The sequence below is a fragment of the Melitaea cinxia genome, chromosome 6, assembly GCF_905220565.1.
Source record: "Melitaea cinxia chromosome 6, ilMelCinx1.1, whole genome shotgun sequence".
Taxonomy (NCBI): domain Eukaryota; kingdom Metazoa; phylum Arthropoda; class Insecta; order Lepidoptera; family Nymphalidae; genus Melitaea; species Melitaea cinxia.
This window is the reverse complement of record NC_059399.1, coordinates 16726490-16740991: the sequence shown is the minus strand read 5'-3', so window position 1 is coordinate 16740991 and position 14502 is coordinate 16726490. Positions and strand designations below refer to the sequence as shown.

The following is a 14502-nucleotide window of genomic DNA, read 5'->3' as shown; positions in this document are numbered from 1 at the left end:
TTATTTTTCTTACACATGAAATTCTTTATGAAAATGAAAATTATTATTCCTTTTTGTACAACACAATTCTTAATTTTTTACCGGTAAGTTTATAGTTTAGTTAATTAAACTATTATATTTTAATTATAATGTTTGAATTAATTCTTAAATTTCGATATCAATTGAGCTAAGTCGAGTTAATTATGTTAACTAAATAGCGAGCGATAGTTAGCGAAATTCGGCCATCATTAATTTAAATTATAAGTTTGAACATTAAACAAAAGAGTATGTATGCGTAATATATATGCGTGTGTAATGTTTTTTTTTGATTTATTGTTTTTTTATGAATAATTAAAAAAAATATTAGCATTATGGACTCTTTCTCAATATAAAATATGTTTGCGAAATTTCATACTCTTCCGCTCGCGCAATTTTTGTAGAAAGGGGTGTAAAGTTATTGCTTCACGTATTATAAGATAGTAGGTTTATAATTCTTCTTTCTATAATCATTAAAAAAAAAAAAACCGAAAAAGTAACTGTTACGTCCGACCTGGAGTATATTGAAAACGAGTGGAAGCGTGATCTCAGGTACGAACGGGACGAACAATTGTCTGCAGTACGCAGAGCTAACACTCAATGTCTTAAATAAAAATCCTACCTTAGTTTCACTGAATACTGTTCGGTGAAGCCTCGCCAGGTATAACTTAATTAACATCAAACTATAATTGGCCAATCATTACGTCTAATGCTAATCAATTATACTTAACTGAAGTGGCGGGCTGAAGCAGGAACCAGCAATCAAAATGGCCGTTGTTCGGCGTAGTTCCCTCACGTTTTTCACAATAATTCAACAAGGAATACAAGGAATACAATTTGCTATTAACAATTAAATTACTTCAAACAACAAAGGATGGTTCGATCAACAAAAGGCGATAATTTTTCGCGAGAACGAACAAGTACAAACAAAAGCGTAACTTTTATACGGAGACCGGAAAAACGATGCAAATTTTTAAATTCAAAGGTGACGAATGACAGCTCATAGATAAAAACCATTTCGTAAACTATACTAACTGTCATAGATAATATAATAGTTTAGTGTTGCTACATTTGGTTCATAACATCTACCCGCCTCGGCCAGGACTACCTGGCCGCTAATCAATTGGCAGTCGTGACAAGGTTGATACCGCTCTCTTCAGAACAGAACCGTCCACCCGAACCTCAGCAAAACGGGGCACTCCATCTGCTCCAAAGACGAGGTTAAGAATGCGCCCTCTGCGCCAACACAGTGGCGGTGAGTTAGCGTCCTTAACCAGAACGAGGTCACCAACATGCGGTGGATCAGTCTTGTCAGTCCACTTAACGCGCTGCTGGAGAATATGCAAATATTCCAAATTCCAACGTTTCCAAAAGCTCTGAGTGAGTTGTTGGATCAATTCAAACCGCGAGAGACGATTGAGTTTCACATCAACATAGGGGTATTCCGGCAGGGCGTTCAGCGGCCGTCCAATCAAAAAATGGCCCGGTGTGAGGGCTTCCAAATCGTTAGGGTCTGAAGAGATCGGGCACAACGGGCGTGAATTCAACATGGCTTCAATTTTGCAAAACACAGTTGCGAGCTCCTCAAATGTTAATACGGACTCGCCAATTACTCGTCGCAAATGTGTTTTGGCAACCTTTACAACACTTTCAAAAATTCCTCCCCAGTGGGGGCATGACGCGGGACTGAACTTCCAAGTTATTCTGCGACTAGCTAGTCTAGACGCAATCTCAGTCTCATTAGACGCCAAAAATTCATATATCTCTTTTAAATAGTTATTTGTGCCTTTGAAGTTGGTGCCGCAATCCGACCGAATCAAGGACGGTAGTCCTCGTCGTGACACGAATCTATCTAACGTCGCAACAAAGGCCTCTGTCGAGAGGGCTGAGACTAGTTCTAAGTGTACCGCCTTGGTGGACAGGCAAACAAAGACGCACAGGTAGGACTTGACCGTTTTACTGTTCCTGAGGGTCGAGGTCTTAACCGAAAAGGGACCTGCAAAGTCCGTCCCAACTCCAGCAAAGGGCCTTGTCTCTGTGACCCGATCCGACGGCAGGTCACCCATGATAGGCTGCATGGTAGAGGCCTTGAGTCTATAACAAGACATGCAGCGAAAGACCACACTACGGATCGTCCTTCGGGCCGATAAAATCCAAAATTCTCGTTGTAAAATGGCCAATAAGGCATTACAGCCGGCGTGGGAGTTCTTGATGTGACGATCAGTCACCAACAAACTCACTAAGTGGCCACTTTTGGGCAACAGGAGGGGATGACGAGCTCCATACGGGAGGTTTGCGTTCCTTAGACGTCCTCCGACTCGCAAAAGACCCGCACTGTCCAAAAAGGGGTTCAGTTTGCAAATGGCTCCAGACAGCTTACATTTGCCTTTTCTCAAAATATCAATCTCATTTTCAAAGTTCTCTTCTTGCACAGAACGAACCCAATGAAGAAGAGCATCCTGGAGCTCTTGTGGCGATAAGAACGCCTCCAAGCATTTGTTCTGTGGGTGTCTACAATTTCTGGTGAAGCGCTTGATCCAAGCGGTGACCCCCAGTAATTTGTCTAATGAGCTGTAGCGATTCATTAGGAAATCTGGGTCGAACGGATGGTCCCGCCGTTCAATCGCAAGGGTTCGCAACCCAGGCAATGTGACAGTATCCAAGGCCGGTGTTCGCGGCCAATTAGATTCTGACCTGGTCAACCACTCAGGTCCCCACCACAGGGAGTGCTCAACCAAAAAAGGGGCCATACATCCCCGTGATGCGCAATCAGCAGGGTTGACTTCGCCAGGCACATGCCTCCAGATTAACGGGGTTTCCGATTTCTGGATCTGAGAGACCCGATTTGCAACAAACACCTCTAAGGTGTGGACTGACGTCTTCAGCCAACATAGGACAATTTGACTGTCAGTCCATGCATAGACTGTCTCAATGTTAACTGACGGGCACAAGGTGGACATGACGTGATTCAAGAGGCGAGCAAGAAGGGCCGCCCCTGACAACTCTAGCTTGGGAATTGTCAAGGTAGTTCGAAGAGGCGCGACCTTGCTCTTCGCCATGACCAATGACACCTTCACTTGACCATCCATGGTCACGGTGCGCAAATATACGGCTGCTGCGTACCCACGTTCCGAAGCGTCCGAAAACCCATGAAGGGACGCTGTATGCTTCCCTGGTGGAAGCATAGCACGGGGCAACGATATCATATTGATAGCAGGCAATGAGGAAGCAAACAGGAGCCAGTCCTTCAAAATAGCTTCGCGGAGTGGCTCGTCCCATCCAAGACCTGCAGTCCAAAGTCTCTGCAGGAAGCATTTGGCCCAGAATATGACTGGGCATATCCAACCATTGGGATCAAACGTTCTCGCGACAGTCGACAGAACCAGCCGTTTCGTCCAAGTGCGAGGCGAATCCAAATCGACGTTGAACGTGAAGATGTCCTGGACTGGTCTGTACTGTATTCCAAGGACTGTCATCATGGTAGGATTGTCACGGTTCTCAAATAGGTGAGGATCCTGCTGGTGGTCATCAGGTAGCCCATCCAAGAGCGCAGGTAAGTTGGAGATCCATTTACGCAATTCATATCCTGCGGAGGCTAGGATGCCAATCAATTCGTCACGCAAAAGGAGAGCCTCTCTCTCCGTGGACGCACCAGTGCATATGTCATCAACATATAGGTCCTCCTTCAAAATGGCGGCTGCGCGAGGAAACGACATACGCTCTCGATCTGCGAGCTCCCAAAGCGAACGTATGGCCAAAAAGGGGCTAGACCGCAGCCCGTATGTGTTCGTGTTGAGTTCGTAGACAAGTATGGGATCTTGCGGGTTTTCCCGCCACAATATCAGCTGGTATCGACGATCATCAGGGTGGATTACCGTTTGCCTGAACATCATCTTGATGTCAGCTACGAAAACGAATTGGTGACGCCGAAACCGCGTGATGACGTCACAAAGGTCCTTAAGCAATTTGGGACCAGAATGAAGACACTGGTTCAAGGACACTCCCGATGTGGTCTGCGCAGAACCATCAAATACTGTGCGCAGCTTGCCACTTGACGGCTTTATCACAGCATGATGCGGGAGGAAAAAATGCTCCGTCGAGCGCCAGTCAAGTTTTGACACAGACATGTGTCCCAAATTCTCATACTCCCGCATGAAGTCAATGTACTTCTGTTTAAGTAGCGGGTCCCTGCTCATGCGGCGCTCCATTGCCAATAAACGCTTCTCTGCAGTAGGCCGCGAGTCGCCAAGGGGCGGTCGTACGGCAAGAAATGGCAATCTTGTCATGATCCGGCCAGAACGAAGATAACTGGTGTTGCTCTTGTAGAACCGTTCACACTCCTCGTGTTCCGGATCAGAGCGGGGTGCTTGTGGTGGCTCTTCCACTTCCCAAAATCTCTGCACGGCGTCAGAGAGGGCGGAGCCCACCATCAAAGCCGTTCCAGGTTCAGCAGGAGGGGGAGCCCTCAATACAGGCCCCATCAATGCGAACCCAAATATGGTCCGGAGGGCTACTAAGCCACCTGGCTGCAAAACACGATCCTTACCGAGTAATATTTTGCCCAGTACATCGGCGCCAAGCAACAAATCGACCGTGCCAGGTAGGTCGAATTTAGGGTCAGCCAAGTCCAAATCGGCGGTCAATTTTACCGCATCCGCAGACAACCGAACTTGCGGGTGACTGCCCAAGATGTTCTCCATCACAATGGCCGACGATCTCAGCGTCGGGCGTGGAGAATTTGAGGGCGAGAACTCAAACGAAACGTGGCCCTCAACCGTGGTTACAGGGGCGTTCCCGACACCTCTTATTACATCTGAATACTTTTTAATATTCAGGCCAGTCTGCCCCACCAACCAAGACGAGGCTATGCACCCTTGTGAGCCTGTGTCCAATATTGCTCGGACTACAACCGAGGCGCCCGTCCGTCCCCAGACCCGGACATAGGCCGTGGGCAAGAGGACGGTCTCAAAAGGGGGTGGTGCATAGCGGGGGCAGACGCCAACATCCTAATGTTGGCGTGGCGGCGATCTATCGCCGCTGTCCCGGGACGGCACGTCAAAACGAGGGAGTGGTTTAAACTCGCCCTCCTCTCGATGGCGACTGCCACGAGCCATAGTCGGCGGTTCGTAGCGCCGGGAGCGTCCGTACTGAGGGTTGCGCGGCTCCAAACGGGGACGCTCCGCCAGAGGGGGGGACGGCAATCGTACCGGACGTGCGTCACGGTAATCGTGGTAAATGACTGGAGGTGACCGTGATTGGCCACGAGGGTGCGGTGAGGGCGAACGGGGCACAAAGGTGCGGGATTGAACTCGAGGCCCCCTCCCATACCCGCCCGTGGGGCTGCGCGCCGAATCATGTCGGCGATCCACAGCAGCACAATCTGCGTGGCGGGGGGGAGGTGAGCCAGACTCCAAATTGCGGGACTGAGCCCGGTGTCCGCTCTCATACCCGCCCGAAGGCGACCCCGGGTGGTCGCGGCGGCCATTTGCGTTGGCGCACAGCACCTTTAAATGTTGCCCTCCACAAACAGGACACGGGTGCATGTCGGGGCAAGCGCGCTGAAAGTGGTCCCCCAGGCAGGAGAAACACCAGCCTCGGGCCTTAGCAATCCGCCTACGAGAGGCCACATGCAACGCTACAAAGTCCGGGCACTGCATCGTTCGGTGCCCCCGGGACTTACAGAACCGGCAGACCGGTCGCGCAGCCTGCGCGACTGCAAAGCGGGGGGACGCCCTTCCCTTTGGCGCCATTTGAGCAGTGCGCCGTTTGTTGGTGGGTCCGGAGCTTGATAGTCCCACCGGCGCATCCATAACGTCGCCCATGCGACACTCATTCTCCAGGAACGCCAACAATTGCTCATAACTAGGGAGAGGAGATGCCTCATCCCTAGTGTGCGCCTGTTCAAAACGTGCTCTCAGGGACACCGGCAACCGCTTGAGCATAATACGCACCAACCAGTATGACGACTGGTCAACCGGCAGGCCCAAGCGGCTAAGAGCATTGGTAGCTGCAACGAGGGGGTTAAGCATCTTGGTCCTCAACTGGGCGGTATTACTCACGACAGGAATGTCCATTATCTGGTCGATATGAGCATCGGCCAGACAGCGCTGGTTTTGGTAGCGCTTGGTGAGTAATGACCGCGCGACCGCATAGCTCCCTTCACAAATCGGGAGGTGCTGCACCAATTCTCTTGCCTCTCCATCCAGCACTGAGAGCAGGTAGGCCAGCTTTTGGGACAGGCTCAAATCCTCCCTAGAGTCCACAAGGCTTTCGAACAGGCCGATGAAACCCATCCACGCGTCGAGTCGACCATCGAAATGGGGGAGATCCAGGTTAGGCAGTCGGGTCAAAAGGCCCACGGGAGTCTTCAAAGAGGCCCTTGTAGGCGGTACTCCGGCGCGCGAGGCTAAGATCTCCCGGGCGCGTTGGGAGATTTCATCGGCGAGGCCCAAAATTTGGACGTAGTCCTCGTGGACTTGCTCCCGTCGCTCCTTCGGAAGCGACTCCATTGGCACATCGTCAAGGTGCAGAAGGAGGCGCTGGTACAGAGTCTCGACCTGTTCAAGTCGAGCCGGGCATTTCTCGTACCTGTCTATTAAGGCCTCCGTGCGGTCTTCCCTACTCACCAAGGCGACCGCTGAACTGAACCATCTCAGTTGAGCTGTGATTCCTGAACAAGATTCACGGACCATGGTGACCGCGGTCGAAGTCATCTTCAAAGGCACAGATATAACAACAGTAACAACAAACAATAATCAAATTAATTCCAATGAAACAGCTGCTATCACTGAATTGAAATCAAGTATCAAATCTTAAATAACTTCAGTAATAATACAAGAAAAAATTAAAACTAAGTTTTTTAATCTAATATTTCAACAAACTAGATTCAAAGCAATAACACAATTTACTCAACAAATTAATGAATTTACTGATAAATACCCATTTAAACAGCTATTTCTAATCTTATACTAACAAACAAGAGTATTTATAAGAAATTAACCTTCAATAAAGCATAAGACAACAGCTGTTATTAACTCAAATCCAAATATTAGACCTTAAGTATCTAAATATAATATTTTAATAAAGAAAGAATTAAACAAATTGTGACCTAACTTATTCATACAATATAATAAACTGAGCAACAATAAGTTAACCACGCTCTGCTACCAAAACTTGTTACGTCCGACCTGGAGTATATTGAAAACGAGTGGAAGCGTGATCTCAGGTACGAACGGGACGAACAATTGTCTGCAGTACGCAGAGCTAACACTCAATGTCTTAAATAAAAATCCTACCTTAGTTTCACTGAATACTGTTCGGTGAAGCCTCGCCAGGTATAACTTAATTAACATCAAACTATAATTGGCCAATCATTACGTCTAATGCTAATCAATTATACTTAACTGAAGTGGCGGGCTGAAGCAGGAACCAGCAATCAAAATGGCCGTTGTTCGGCGTAGTTCCCTCACGTTTTTCACAATAATTCAACAAGGAATACAAGGAATACAATTTGCTATTAACAATTAAATTACTTCAAACAACAAAGGATGGTTCGATCAACAAAAGGCGATACTTTTTCGCGAGAACGAACAAGTACAAACAAAAGCGTAACTTTTATACGGAGACCGGAAAAACGATGCAAATTTTTAAATTCAAAGGTGACGAATGACAGCTCATAGATAAAAACCATTTCGTAAACTATACTAACTGTCATAGATAATATAATAGTTTAGTGTTGCTACATTTGGTTCATAACAGTAACATTATCAATACATTACACGTTCTATTCGAAATAAGTTTGACACAATTTAATTATTACTTGTTTTTTGTTCTGTAAATATACAATAATATAAATTTTGTCGGCTGTTCTTACAATTTTTTACTTTAGAACATATGTTTATTGATTTCGTAATTTAATATAGAAATATTATGAGCACAAAACATTTCTATGTCTCCGATCGATAAATCAAAACGTAGTCGCAAAAGTTACTTGCAGAACAAATTACACGAACGCTCCCCCATTTTAATGTCCGTCGATAAAGATCATTCGCGGATTAGTCACGATGTAAAAATATAATATTTTGTTATATATTCACCCCAAGTTAACAAGGGCTGTTGACCCTCGCGTTTATCAAAATAACAGATCATTTTAATTCTTATCACATTTATTTCTACCACGTAGATACGTGGATAAAAATGTGTGCCATATGTGATTGTTATATTTCGCCATTTGCTGTTTGAGATCATAATGTTATAATTTATAATAATATAGAGGTTTAGACCTAAAGTTATTTGATGTCGTAGTTAAGGCTCCAGGTTGATCAACATCCTCAAAATACGAGCCGTATCAAGCAACATTGCAAAGAATAACTGTCTCCTAATGTTTATTTCTTTAAGTCTATGTCATTATTCTTATTATTTACTTTTTTCAGTTCAAATAAATCCGAAACTGAACTAAACTTTTGTAGTTTTCGATTTTTATATTCAACTGCATTTTACGCAACACGGCAGTGCACATTTACAGACATTTAACACTTTCTCACTAAAATTATCATTACATCTATGACGAATATTAGAGGAATCTACCTGTCAAATCACAACAGTGTTTCCATGGAATAAGTAATGAATATATAATATGTTTACACGTTACTCCAATCAAGCATTAACATATCAGACGTAAATACAGCAATAGCTAAACGGGTCAACATCGAATCCATTAACATTGATTCATAAAATCATTCGAAATTCGAATTCATTTTGCGGAGCTCGATATTGCGACATTAACTACGAATGTCTTGTTCACGAGACAAGTTCTGAAAATGAAAAGCATGGTCAATATCCCGTTTTTGAATGATTTTAGTAATAGAAGTAGCCATGTTAATTAAAAATCTTATTTCAAATTATTTACTGTCTCAGGTTTAAGTAGAGTGATTAGTAAATTGAGTACTTGACTTGGTATGACTTTGCAAACCGACTTCCAAAAATGTACCGATTATCGATTTATCGATAATCTCATAAATTTTTACTAGGTCCGATTACGGTAGATAAACACATAACAAATTATGAATAAACTTATATTCTTAGTGATAGCAGAGATATGTTGCCAAGCTAAAATTTTTTAATCATGTACAGTTCTACTAAAAATTTTTTTAATGAAAAAAATTGTTGTTTTAGTGCTACACACTTTAATTTTAATATTACAGCAAAGCAGCAGATTTGCCAACCATGTCTTCCTTCCGCCCTTACACAAGACAAGCAACCAATTGACGCTTCGTTTTAGTAACGCCCAAATGAAAAAGCATGACCTTCAGTTAAGGTCATTCAACATTATTTTGACCTAATGTTTTACACATATATATTACAATCAAAACCGAATTAAAAAGCATGACCTTCAGTTAAGGTCACTCAACACCATTTTGACCTTAATGTTTTACATATGTATATTACAATTAAAACCGTTCATGAATATATTCAAAAACAGTATTATAAAATATCGTACAAAATGAATTGAATAGGTCACGATAAACCGCAGTTCATGATTTAAATGTACGTGAAAAACGTATGAATGATTCTCCAAACGTGCTCATCATAAAATACAGTAATTTTAATGACATCCAATCTATACATAAAGCTATGTTACGATTTCGTTTGTATGTGAAGTATTTTTTTATAATTTGTAAACGAATATAAATTGTCGCGAACTTTGTTTTTTGTGGATTAGGTGTTAGGTTTAGGTTAGTGTTGTGGATTAGATGTTTGCTGTGTGGTTACGGCATTAAGAATATAGCCACCATATTCCTGTGGCTGTCGTAAGAGGTTACTAAGGTTTCTAATATGTTTATTTATACACCTCATTATAAATAAACATATAGAAATAAATATATATTCATATACTCGTATTACGCCCGTACTACCCGTACTGTTTGGCTGCGGTACTAAAGAATATAGCCAACCCCTCTCTTCCCGTGGGTGTCGTAAGAGACGACTAAGGGATAACATAGTTCCACTACCACCTTGGAACTTAAAAAGCCGACCAATAGCGGTATAACCATCCAACTGCTGGCTTTGAAATACACAGACCGAAGACGGGCAGCAGCGTCTTAGGTGCGATAAAGCCAGTCCTGCGGCCACCAACTCGCCTGCCCAGCGTGGTGACTTACGGCAAAACACATTGTGTGTATACATTTTTGGGGACAAAAAAATAGAATTAATGTAAGAGTTGTGTTAAGGACTTAACGAGTGAAAATTATACAGTTTTAAATTCTATTGTTTTTATCGTAATGTAATTATATAGTTACAGGTGTATAACAGCCGTAAAGTGACTGGGATATAATGTGATCTATAATGGTCGCAAAATAGCAAAAATTGTGCAATTATTGCAATAATATTGTAAAATTGCATTTCTATTTCTGGTATAATTGATTAATATTTTTTATCTACACTAATGTTGTAACATTCTACTTATGTTTCCAATACTTGACTTATAATTACTACTGTTATAGTGCAGACAACAAAACACTCAATTTAAGCAATTTCACATGATGGTATAATATCCACATCGATATCGTAAAATCTCATTATAACATCGCGCGCATGCGCGCAGCTGCGCTCTCACTGGTTAGATTTTAATGGCGGCAAAATCACTGTGACTACACGTACGCGTGAATTTAATTTAATAAATTAAAAGTTAAAAATGGATAGCGACGATGATATTTGTACGCCTCCGGATATTCTAGAATTGGCAACAAAATTAACTCACAATCTTTTGCCAGAAAAATCTAGAAAATTATATGAAAATTAACATTAACTTTCAGAATTGTACCATCCAAAATTTGAACAATTATTATAAATAAACTATTGTCAGCTTTTACTCTTGTTGTTTGATTAATTGCATTAGTGAAGATAAAGTAGTGTATGCAACTGCATATAACACGGGTATTAAAACACTCGTTACTATTATGAAAACGAGCGCAACACTCGTGTTTTAAATACCCTTCATTATATGACAGTTGCATAAACTACTATTATATCAAGTTTTATAAAGTTTTAGTTAAAAACATAAACGTTGATGGTAAAAATAATTTATCAAAATTACATAAATTACATTCAACAAACAAATTCACGGGCATGAGTCAAGTTTATCAGATCCCTAGCGACTTGAAATCGGGTTCAAGTTGTTTCATCGCGTTTTTGTGTGTAACGGGTCGGTTAATTAGCGTTTCGTTGTTTGTAACTGGATCGTATTGTTGTTTTAAGATTTTATATGTTAATATTTAATTATATTTTACATTTTTGCATATAAATTTTGTTTTCTACGTGATTTGTTGGGATAAATTTGAGAAATAAAATCATTGTTTAAACCTAAGGTTCTTTGTATATGTTTTTAGTGTTTAATTTTTATTAATATTATTTTAAAATTTCAATTATCAAAGAGAGCGTAATTGTTTGTAATAGAATATATTACTAACGGTTGAAAGCGCCCTGTATTTTTTGATAATATCTGTCCTATAACATACGCTTTGTAGCACTAAATATTCCTATACTTATATTTTTTTTCATTGTATGAGCTAGGAAATGATTTATCTTTCTCAAAATATATTGCAATCAGATTGAGAAAGTACCCCAATCGTAAACAAAGTCTCAGATAAATTATTATATACATACATACTCTCAAACTGCTCTCAAGAAATTTTATGTAGCTATGGTAAGGAAGATAATCAGAAAACCTGGATTTCCGCTGTGTTTATTGCAGCTTTATGGTAAACAACGTGCTTTTGATATTCTTGGTGTTGCAGGCGACCATAGGCTACGTTAACCGCTTATCATCTCTTTGATAATACAAACAACAGATAACAGAATTTTAAACACCCTTGACGAGGTGATACGGAATACAAGATTTGCAGTTGGTTCCAAAGACGTTGTTAACCCTGACCGCTCTGGTGTTATGGTGCATATACCATGTCGGCGGCGCCTAAACACCGACATTTGCGGGTTCAATGACCGTTCGGAGTAAATATTTGTGTTTATATAAATATAAATTTCCGGTCTGGTTGTTAGTCCCCCTGGGTCTCCCCACCGTGCCTCGGAAAGCACGTTAAGCTGTCGGTCCCGGTTGTTATCATGTGCACCTGATAGCAGTCGTTACTCATAGTAGGGAATATATCCGCCAACCCGCATTTGAGCAGCGTGGTGGATTAAGCTCTGATCTCTTATACGGGGAAAGATGCCTATGGCCAGCAGTGGGATATTACAGGCTCAAGCGTTATTTGATTAACGATAATACATGCATTAGAAAGAAATTAAGACTTCTAAGAATTGTTGAGATCGAGTCTAGATTCATCCTCTCCAGTGGAGAGAAAAATTGATGCGATCGTACGAGTGTAAATAATTCGGACGAAATGAAAATCGATTAATTTGAATACTTGAATGATTTCATTAAATTAGTATCTGCTATACAATTAAATGTGTTTAAAGACCTAAAATCGCCTTAATATAATAATTTTAATATTATTATAATATTACGGAATAATAAAATTTAATTAAGGTGGGCTACTTACTAGTACAGAATAATCATTAGCTGAAGCAGGGCACAGCTTAAATTATTATTTTTATAATATATTGAGCAGCCCGACTGGAGAAGTACGTGACCTAACAGAAGATCACAGCTAAATAATGCTGCTTTCAAGCAGTGTGTTCTTATGGTGAGTAAGGTGATCTGAGTTCCTGGGGATAGTTGGGAGTTGGGTCAGCAACGCGCTTCTAATGCTTCTACCTGGTCTATAAGCTACGGTAAAAGTTTACCATCAGGTGATTCGTACGCTTGTTTACCAACGTAGTTTTATAATAAAAATAATTTCCTTTTTTTTAATCATTTTAGACGTCATGTTTTTCAGCACGTAATCCTCTTTTTAACATGTATTCCATTTTTACATTTTTATGTTTTACATTTTTAACACGTATTTTGACTTTTGAATAAAATATTATGGGGCTACACTACCTCAGCTCGAATTCAGATTTCACCCGTACTAACCACACGTGAGAATTGATAACGCTTGGTTGTTCATCGCGCGAATTATATGTATTTTCTCTCCACAAACATTATCAATAGTTATTTTTTAAAAAACGCAACATATAAAATGTTCTTCATACTTATTTCAATTACCATGCTTAATCTCAAGTCCATAACTTCTATATTTACTGAGATATTAAGCTTTTAATACAAAAATAGATGTAATTTTGCGATTTTTTGTATCGAGAAAATTTTATGATATCGTGTTTTCGAAACATATGAAAGATAGTTTATGTCCTGAACTTTACCATACATAAATTTCAAACTTAAATATTCAGTAGTTTGGAAGATATGAACATCCTGCCGAGTGGAAAATAAGCAATTTGAGGTAGCATACATTCTTAATGGAAAATTATAATTGTTAAATAGATCGGATCCCTGCAATTAAAGAAGGGCACGTGCTAACATTGGAATATTAGTAAATAGTAGTATATATTTTATTGGTTAAAAATATTTTTATAACAAATCACATTAAAATATCTTTCACCTACATCAAACTATGTAACTATCACCTTGTCCAACCACTTAATTTTGTTGTTGACAGCTCACGCCAGTAAATTACAGTTTTTCCCCTAATAATGTGATTGATTGCTTTAATGGATAATAATGTACAGTATAATTCTACAGTAATCTCACACATTACTGACGGGTAGTGATTAGTAGTGAAGTACCCTGTATATAACAAACAACCACAGACTATCAAACAGTTCTCGAAATACAATAAATCGATCATAGGATAAAAATAATTTTCCGTCATGTAATTATTGTTTCTATAAATTTAATGAAAAAAAGATATAAAAATAGTATCCATAACTCCAATTTTGATTATTCGCAAGGAATTAAGTCGAAATCTCGGAATTTAATTTCAAAGCTGTTGTTCATTCATTTGTTCATTTTTTGACGGCTGTGAAATTTAACTTTAAAACGCGTGGTTAATAAAGTCTAAATCAAGTATATATTATGAGTTATGAGCAAGTATACTTGGAAAATTACATACTTATCTACTTATTTATGTAACAAACTAGATACGTAATTGGGTATACAAATGAAACAAATAAAATTATTAAATAAATTAACAAAACAACTAATAAACGAATAAATAATTAATATTTTTAAAATAAAAATATTTCACAAATCGATTGAAAATTCTTCAATAAAATCGATTATTATTTCAAATCGAATTGTAACGTGTGGGGGAGTAACTAATTTCAAATTTTCTTGAACTGTCAAAAAGAAAAAAAAAAAACAAATGGACGGAGAATAGCTGACAATACAGAATTTATGCTGTCTTAACTGTCAGACGCAAGAACTGTCATCATACGCGCTAAGTTTAAAAAGTCGTTAACTTTTCTTGTAACTTCCTTTTTTACCCGACTGCCAAGGAAGGGTTATGTTTTTCGCGCGTATCTTGTATGTAT

At 40.4% G+C, this 14502-nt stretch overlaps 1 protein-coding gene across 1 annotated transcript; it reads right to left on the bottom strand.

Annotated features, from left to right (window-relative positions):
• Positions 1-1130: 1130 nt before the first annotated feature.
• Positions 1131-4715, bottom strand: LOC123654792. Its single transcript, XM_045590677.1, has 2 exons — positions 2256-4715; positions 1131-1751 (listed from the first exon to the last, which is right to left on the bottom strand). The coding sequence occupies exons 1-2, from the start codon at positions 4713-4715 to the stop codon at positions 1131-1133; spliced, it is 3081 nt and encodes a 1026-aa protein (XP_045446633.1).
• Positions 4716-14502: the final 9787 nt, after the last annotated feature.

What these genes read in the sequence shown, in the direction of transcription:
- LOC123654792 (XM_045590677.1), bottom strand. Translation starts at nt 4,715, where the DNA reads ATGGAGAACATCTTGGGCAGTCACCCGCAAGTTCGGTTGTCTGCGGAT. An exon ending in TGCCCAAAAGTGGCCACTTA is followed by an intron (nt 1,752 to 2,255) that starts GTGAGTTTGTTG and finishes GCGTCTAATGAG; the next exon opens with ACTGAGATTGCGTCTAGACT.